Source organism: Bradysia coprophila, assembly GCF_014529535.1.
Source record: "Bradysia coprophila strain Holo2 chromosome IV unlocalized genomic scaffold, BU_Bcop_v1 contig_81, whole genome shotgun sequence".
NCBI classification, from domain to species: domain Eukaryota; kingdom Metazoa; phylum Arthropoda; class Insecta; order Diptera; family Sciaridae; genus Bradysia; species Bradysia coprophila.
In genome coordinates this window covers 3258148-3266212 of record NW_023503375.1, presented here as the reverse complement: position 1 = coordinate 3266212, position 8065 = coordinate 3258148, and the positions used below count along the sequence as shown (strand labels likewise).

Sequence of the window (8065 nt, the reverse complement as noted above, 5' to 3'; positions counted from 1 at the left end):
TTGCTCACATTGGTCTGCCACATCAAATCAAAATTAAATAAGAAAAATGTAAACGGAGAGAGAATATAGTAAATATTAACGACTTAGTACCCTCAGTTAGGATGAAAATTGTATTTGTTACTTTCCAATAAACAGCCGTAAGGTAAAGTCATGTTTCATTGGAGGTCCGGATAAAGGACTTGTACGAAATATCCTGAAGTCAGTCCACACATTCCATCACACACAAAATACATTCTGAAGGACAAGTGGATATGTCATAGAGTATACCTCTATGTGATAGGCCATTCCAGACTTTTTTGTGAATGAAATTGAAATACCTTACCTTTTCCCGCATTTATTTCAAACAATGTTGAAGCAGTCGATATCCATGGGAGAAGTGAAGTTCGTTGAAATCACACAAACATCAAGTGGAAAATTGTTGTATTGTTGCCCTACACAAATGAAATGAAACCGGCTTTTTATACGAACATAAAATAAAAATATTTACAAACAAACAATCGAACGCTCGTAGTGGTTAGAAGCCGAACATTGACGAACAACAATTTATCATTCAATAAAAAAGTGAACCGAACGAGAAAAAAAAAACTTCAAGTCACTTTTCTGAAGGAAGTCTAATTGAAAACGTCGTCGTGAACATTCACCATAGATAAACTCCATTTAAATCGAAACGCAATAAGAAAATGTCGACAAAAGCAGTTTGTGTAATCAGCGGAGATGTTAAGGGAGTCGTATACTTCGTCCAGAATGTAAGTGCTTTAAATGACGTTCTAACCGAGCAAAATATAGTCCGTAAGCTTATCAACTTATCAATGATGATTGTGCAATTAAAAAAAATGTGGAGGAAAATTTTAAAGTATGTTGATGGCACAGCTTTCCACTGTGATGGACATTAACTGTTGCATCAAGTCACAGCCACTAAGTGTTGCTATGATCAAACATAATGTTTTCTTGTCCATTTTCATAGTTGCATCACAATCAATTTTTCATAATTTGTACTTACTAACATCATCAACCGGCTTCGTATATTAATACCATTCCAATGTTCAATTATACGTCATCGTTGACCGTACACAGATTGTTGAGATCGTTTGTTGGTGTATTTTCCTTTCGTTCACCAATTTATATTTATTTTCTTCATCGAACGATAAAATCGAATACATTTTTATCGACATAGGGTGACAGTGTCTCTGTGACTGGCGAAGTCACCGGTTTGGCACCCGGCTTGCATGGATTCCACGTCCATGAATTCGGCGACAACACGAACGGTTGCATGTCGGCCGGACCCCATTTCAATCTCAACAGTCAGGAACACGGTGGACCCACTGATGCGGTAAGACATACCGGCGATTTGGGAAATGTTGAGGCCAACGATAATGGGGTGGCCAAAGTCGACATTACCGATAAGCAAATTTCGTTGGTCGGTGATAGTAGCATCGTTGGCCGTACGGTGGTCGTACATGCCGATGTGGATGATTTGGGCAAAGGTGGACATGAGCTTAGCAAGACAACTGGCAATGCAGGAGCTCGTTTGGGTAAGATGAATGAATGTGTTTCATCGCCAGGCTGAGCTGGACTAATCGAGAAATTATTTCGTTTAGGATGTGGTGTCATTGGCATTTGCAAGGCTTAAGTTGCAATAACGTAAAATACAAAAATGGGTGGAAGAGATGCATTTCGAATTTTCCGTTTTGTTATGAGATTAGCACATAGTCATGGATCATGGGATCAAATCACTTTCCTTTTTTAAAAAAAAACTTTTTTTTGTCTGTCGAAATGAACACATGAAAATAAATGGATTCCCTTCACTGTAATGTCGTGTTTAAATGCATGGACCAACGGTGTGTATCGTCGATCAATATAATCAAAATGTCTAAGATTTCGGGTCGGAATTCTGTTTATATTGAGTTCACTTTACGGAGTTACAATTATGTCAATCAAATCGGTTTCAATCCGAAAGCAATGCACATGTTATCGTACATCAACAGTGAAATAACTGAATGCGGTCCAAGGCGCATCCAATTCGGCAGAAAACCTTTGTACAAACCGAACACACCTTCCGCCTTAACCGATTTAACAAAACAATCGAAGACACCGGAGTATATGCCCAAGTGGGCGGGCGTATTCTGATACCGAGTTTTGATGACATCGACGGGTGACGTTGTTATTGTAGCAATGAGACCTGCACAGAATGACGCTACCGTATGCAAAGCCAAACCTTCATTCATGTAGTCTCGTTCGATTAGGAATCTTTTAATTTGATCGTACGATGCTACTTGACTGCCGGTGATGACAGCGGCACGGATCATCGTTGGCGCCCAGCCTTTGTACAGTCCAGCAATGCCTTCATTTCTGCCAACATCAATTAGACCGTGTGTTAAGCTACGGTAACGTCGTTCACCTTTGACTTGAAGACGGATTTTTACGACATCTAGCGGAGTAGCGACAAAACTCGATATGCCGCCTGAGCAGATGCCAGCCAAAATTTTCTCGTGAAGATGAACACCACCTCCGAATACGTTTTTAAACGGCTCGTACAGGTACTAAGATTCAAAGAATATGTATCGCGTCATTCAATCATTATACAATAGAGCAGCATACAATCCTCATGCCCGAGTAAGTAACATCTCTTAATGTCCCAGGAACGGCACCGCGCATCAGTCCAGAAAAACCCTCCTCTCGCATTATGCGAAGCGATCCGCGAACGAAACCCTTGTAGTAACGGCTCTGCATTTGTTCGCCGACATTTTGCGTTTTCTTCAACTCTCCATCCACTTGCATTCGGGTCTTAATCACATCTATAGGACTTCAATTAATTGATATTTTAGATGAGAACAAACAGAAAATGCAATCGATTTAACTGACTTTGTAACAAAACCAGCGAAACCTTGAGAGGAACTGGCGAAAAAGAACCGAAGAAGTTCGTTCGATTTCGGAGAAGATGTTGTGTTGGATTGTGAAGCCATATCAAAATTGTAAAGACGCGTATCACTGTGTACATAAAGTGCTCGGTACAGTGATGCACCCTTCTCGCAAGAGATACAATTGTGAACTGAATTTATACTTCGCTGCTTGGTTCGATGGCAGTAAACAGATAACGATTGTCAGACTATCTGCGATAACGTCGTTTGAATCTACAGAGTTCTTATTGTGGTATCTTTCTCCGTTCGCTTTGTCTCGTGTGAAGCACAATGCTTTTCAATGTGTCGCTGGAGCGGAGAGATAAAATTTTCTAATTTGAATATTGATAGATTCGAGGCACTGTGTTAAATAGTGAGTTCTAGGGCTTCACGAAATTTACACATCACCACAAACTGCTGACAATGAAAACACAGATTCATGAAATTGTATCAGCGCTTTATTCAAGCCTAAGCCAAATCAACTCTTTCTTTCGCAATGGCATAGGTGTGAATGGTTCCACTGCTTCGAAGCCCAAGAAATTTTCTTCGACTTCAATGTTGAAGGTTTTTCGTCCAAAATTTTTCCTTCTTAGATCAGCTGCCGTCTTCTGCTTTTCCTGCAGTTCTAATTTCCGTTTTCTCTTCCTTTCCAATTTCTGTTTTTCCATCCGTTCCAATTTCAGTTTTTCCTTTTCAATCTTCAGTTTCTGTTTGTCTTGGCGTTTACTCTTTGCTGTTGGCATTGTAGGCACAATATTTGTTGCAGTGTGATCCTGTCCACACAGGTTGATGTCGGTTCCCCATTCGGTATTGATGATTTTAGAATCGGTGGACTGACTATCTTCGCTGACAAAACTTGAACGTTCAACATTCGATTCAATTGGCATGATATGATCTTGCGATGAGTCATGAGTCATGACATGATCTTCGGATGACATATTTTCTGGCGGAGCACGATCTTCGGTTAACAGATTTTCAAACGTTTGTGTAGCAACTGGCGCTTCCATTTGATCATTGGTAGGCTCGACTTTGCTGTGATCCAATTTGTATAACAGACATGGTCTCGTATCGGTTGACAATTTATCCGATCCGAGTGCCTCGGGCGCAGCAATCAACTCAATTAGAATTGGCTGCACATTGTTGGCTTCGGTAGATGTTTCTGCGTTGCTAGTCGAAAGGTCAGTGTTAATGGTATTGAGATCACTGCTTTCCTTGCATTCGTTCACCGTCGTAAATTCCAATTCTTGAATCTGCTTCGGTTCGGTTTTACTCACGACGTTCAACCATTCGAGAAATCCTAACGGATGCTGTTCCACAACAGATTGAACTGGCCTGGTCTGTCGATTCTTGCTGTTTCGGGCCTTTTTAAATGACGTGAGGTCAGTTTTTACAGCTGGCGCTATGTTCCGGATTGCTGTAGATTTGAATGTGGTTAAAGGACGTCGCACTGGCGTCTTCGATTTGAGTTGATTGGAATTTGTCTGCTTAGTCGGCGATATGTGTTCAATATGCTGCAGGCATTTTGAAAGCTTTGGAGCTGTTGATTGGGGTGAGCACACAGTTCCATTTCTCGCTGGAGAATTAAATGTTGCCGGTGTTGTAGCTTCGACCTCATTACAAAGATCATTTATAATGTCTTTGATATCACAGTTTTGTCCCTCCGACGGCGCGGATATAATACTGTCCAGATCATCGGTATAAACATCACCCAACCAGCTGATATTGAACTCATCGATGTCATCGGTTTCAATTTTGGTCGGTGATGTGAATGTTTTCTGGTCCGTTTTACTGTCGTTCGTTTCCGCAATCCGTTCATAGCGGAAAATCGTACGGTCGACAAAGTTCTTGTATTTGAAATTGCGGAATGGATACAGACATGTCGGACTTTCGCATTTGTAGATGGCTTCGTCCAAGTTTACGTAACTGTACTTTAGAAGGCTCTCTTTGCCCACGGTCCTGCATTTTGGACATAGCTCTTTCCGTTCCTTAGGCGAAAGAAATCCAAAATTTAATAGCTTACCGAAAAGCTTACTATTAGTTCAAACTAACCTCATCAAACGGTTCACTCAACAACACCTTTCTAGCGTTCCATTTCAGTAGAACGTCGTTGACATCTTTGTCGATTGCCTCTCGTATGTACTTCAATCGAAATTCAATCGACATTTTCTATCGAAAGTTTAAGAAAAACGTTCTCAAACAATTTAAATGTTAAAACAATTTGCCGGTGGCGGTATGTGATTTGTGATGGTTTTTGTGCGTGTTGATGGAGACGAATAAACTGTCAAACCGAAATAGCGCGATTAGTGCTCAATTGAGTGAGTTTTATCCAATTTACGCGGAAAAATTTTTCATTTTAAACATTCAAAACTTGCGACGTAAAAGCTAGTATAAGCAAGGTTCTGAGTTTTTAGTTAATTTTTTATTGCAGATAGAAGACCCAAATTAAATGAGTAAAAATTGATCGACACACACACACACACACGTTAGCCGTATTTAAATTCCTATTACGAAAACCAAAATTCCAACATTTGTTCAAACGAATGAATTAAGAGACATCGATGCTTTGCTGAAAAGCTTACAATTGAAATCCAAGGGATCTCCGAATCTTTTTCGGTATGGATGGATTCGTTGGACTCTGCTGAGTCATTCTCCAAACACTTTCACCTGAGGTGTGTACCTCTGGAAAAGTGATCTACACCGCATGGGGCAAAAGTGTATTTAGGCAATATTCTCCTTACAACTAATCGGATAAATGTGAAATGATGGTCAAATACTAGCCTCAACAAGGTACACATTTAGCAGTATCGATATGTTCGAAAAGGTTCTGCTACGTGGCTCCAGAAGTACTTTTACCTCGAGAAATTGACGATTTTCAAAGAGGTCCAGAGGACGGCGCGATCCGGATACCTGCAAAGTAATGGTATGGGATGTCGATCCGTGAGATCAAGCATTGTCAATAAATTTAAAAGTCAGTTTTCTTCGACTCAATTTGAGTCATTCTCGGTGTAGTAGTGATAGCAATAAAGATGCAATGGGTTCAAACGAAAAATTATTGTTATTCAAATTCTAAAATACTGTAATCCGGTTACTAAGCAAAAGTATAATTGAAATGACACAAAAATTAAGAAATTTGCATCTAAAATCCGGTCCACACAATATACCTTAAAGATTTCTTTACTGATTCCGATATTTATTATTTTCTTTTAAATGTAAACTTACTAATAAAAAAAGTTTACACTCGCCACACTATGAAAACACTATATATATCACGCGTCAACGTTATCGGAAAACACACTTTTTTAGTTCTCTCTCAACATACCTGGTAATTATGTATAGCGATGGGAACACAATTTAAAATTAATTACCGAAGATCAAAAACAACTAAGAAATCACAGATTTTTTATTATGTACCGTTAAGGAATTTTAGGGAATTTAATTCCCTTAAAATAGGCACTGCATCGAATCATCAACTCGTACGGTAATACCGCCCAAGACAATATCGGCCAGAATACGATGATAATATCCAAGGTCATTACGGCTCTCACCTTCAGCTCGACCAGCAATGCCCACATTTTTGGCAAGTAGTGCATAATCTTATATAATCACGTCATTAAAAAAGGGTGGTTTTCCCCCTCGATATTTATTTATGCTGCTAGAGTGTCATTGTTTCTTTTTCTTTTGTTTTAGTGTGAATGTTTTTGTTTTCTTGTTGTGAGAATTGGGGTGAAAGTGAAGTGAAATGGATAAAGTGCCGGATGATGTGTGAACGAGTGAATGTGTGTTCAAGGTCAGATCCTTATTCTTTGTTATATTTTTATAGTTTTTCAATAAAATGTTCGGTAATGGTTCGCAAACGATTGGTGACTATTGTTACGTTTACTGATCTTGTGTTTTTCTAATCGTGCTTTTTCCTTTGATTGACATTTATCCTCCTTACCGTAGAACGCATATAAATTGAAAAACTACCACACATTGTCGTCCCTGATGAGTTCCCCAATGTGTTTGTCTTCACTTTACATTTCACGGGAATTGTAAAGATGAACTCCGAAGTTTTTGAATTTAGCGGAACGAAACGGTGTCTCTACGTACTCTAGGGATAAACGAGACTCGGACAATTTTTTGTTTTTGTTTAATTCGCTCTTGCGTTTTTACGCGAATTTGACTGTACTTGGACTTAGAATATGGCCCTTCTTTCGTGGTCTTCATTGTTCTGCTTTAGCTCGGTTGAAGTCTTGAATATGTTGAGAAACTGACGCTGAGACTCTGAGTGAACGATGGATCAATGGACGAAATTTCTTTTCTTGCACAGATAATCCGTAGACCCTCTAAACCCCTGTGCGTCTTTCTCTTAAGACGACAAATGTGATATTGGGGTCAGGAATGAATGTGTTAAGAGGTAGAAAAGACGAGGAGGAGACGATTGCTTCATGGATCAGCGAGTTATGATTCACTTCAGGTTATACTCTTCAATGAGTATATAGAAGAGAAACGGGCAAGGTAGGATAAGTCCCAAACACACCGATATTTTTGACGGGGCATTATTGTTGGGAATTATTGTTTATGTTGTACATTATCGTTTTTGTCCAAAAAAGCTGGGGTCCTCTATTAATGCCCATGGCGGTATTACCGTCTCTAGGACCTCTAGGACCATGTTATCGTCTTGAGGACGATGTTATCATCTTCGAGTTTATATTATCTTCTGAGTCGACAATGATCGTGTAGAAAAGTCATGTCTCTCCCAGTGAAGTGGCAGTTTTTCCCAATTTCTCTAGCTCTTTTTAGATTAAACGTCCATTATATTAAAATCTATATTCAGATCTATATACTTGAAATACGAGACTTTCTTTATCGAACAAAGAGAAGACAACACTCTGTTCACAATCAGTTAGCTCTTCCTTTTACTGTGACTTATTTTAATTAAAAACCAACATTTGCATCTCGCCTCGTTGACTTCATGTGTGATAAAAGTACGTGCACCTTTACATTTGCACATAATACTTTAATAAATATACGAAACACTGAAGAACAATATAATGTGTAGAAGGCAAGAGAGTCAATCATATAATTTATTTAATTGCTTCTGTTATCAATGTAAACTATTTGTATTGAGCTACACAAAATATCTCTGACAAGTGATAATATGCAATCAAAAAGATTAGCTAAAAACA

At 39.0% G+C, this 8065-nt stretch overlaps 3 protein-coding genes across 3 annotated transcripts; 1 reads left to right on the top strand and 2 right to left on the bottom strand.

The window, feature by feature from the left end:
* Window positions 1-566: 566 nt before the first annotated feature.
* Window positions 567-1807, top strand: LOC119072464 (superoxide dismutase [Cu-Zn]). Its single transcript, XM_037177688.1, has 3 exons — window positions 567-746; window positions 1175-1532; window positions 1599-1807. The coding sequence occupies exons 1-3, from the start codon at window positions 681-683 to the stop codon at window positions 1628-1630; spliced, it is 456 nt and encodes a 151-aa protein (XP_037033583.1). The 5' UTR covers window positions 567-680; the 3' UTR covers window positions 1631-1807.
* On the bottom strand, window positions 1625-3063 carry LOC119072462 (mitochondrial substrate carrier family protein ucpB-like). The gene is made up of 3 exons (XM_037177686.1): window positions 2863-3063; window positions 2599-2803; window positions 1625-2540 (listed from the first exon to the last, which is right to left on the bottom strand). Exons 1-3 carry the CDS (start codon window positions 2961-2963, stop codon window positions 1935-1937), a joined length of 912 nt encoding a protein of 303 aa, XP_037033581.1. The 5' UTR covers window positions 2964-3063; the 3' UTR covers window positions 1625-1934.
* Window positions 3064-3339: 276 nt separating this feature from the next.
* LOC119072455 lies at window positions 3340-5170 on the bottom strand. Its single transcript, XM_037177679.1, has 2 exons — window positions 4947-5170; window positions 3340-4882 (listed from the first exon to the last, which is right to left on the bottom strand). The coding sequence occupies exons 1-2, from the start codon at window positions 5058-5060 to the stop codon at window positions 3356-3358; spliced, it is 1641 nt and encodes a 546-aa protein (XP_037033574.1). The 5' UTR covers window positions 5061-5170; the 3' UTR covers window positions 3340-3355.
* Between the last annotated feature and the right edge of the window lie 2895 nt (window positions 5171-8065).

What these genes read in the sequence shown, in the direction of transcription:
- LOC119072455 (XM_037177679.1), bottom strand. Translation starts at nt 5,060, where the DNA reads ATGTCGATTGAATTTCGATTGAAGTACATACGAGAGGCAATCGACAAA. An exon ending in TGAGTGAACCGTTTGATGAG is followed by an intron (nt 4,883 to 4,946) that starts GTTAGTTTGAAC and finishes CTTTCGCCTAAG; the next exon opens with GAACGGAAAGAGCTATGTCC.
- LOC119072464 (XM_037177688.1), top strand. Translation starts at nt 681, where the DNA reads ATGTCGACAAAAGCAGTTTGTGTAATCAGCGGAGATGTTAAGGGAGTC. An exon ending in TCGTATACTTCGTCCAGAAT is followed by an intron (nt 747 to 1,174) that starts GTAAGTGCTTTA and finishes TTATCGACATAG; the next exon opens with GGTGACAGTGTCTCTGTGAC. An exon ending in CAATGCAGGAGCTCGTTTGG is followed by an intron (nt 1,533 to 1,598) that starts GTAAGATGAATG and finishes TATTTCGTTTAG; the next exon opens with GATGTGGTGTCATTGGCATT.
- LOC119072462 (XM_037177686.1), bottom strand. Translation starts at nt 2,963, where the DNA reads ATGGCTTCACAATCCAACACAACATCTTCTCCGAAATCGAACGAACTT. An exon ending in TTCGCTGGTTTTGTTACAAA is followed by an intron (nt 2,804 to 2,862) that starts GTCAGTTAAATC and finishes AATTAATTGAAG; the next exon opens with TCCTATAGATGTGATTAAGA. An exon ending in CTTACTCGGGCATGAGGATT is followed by an intron (nt 2,541 to 2,598) that starts GTATGCTGCTCT and finishes TTTGAATCTTAG; the next exon opens with TACCTGTACGAGCCGTTTAA.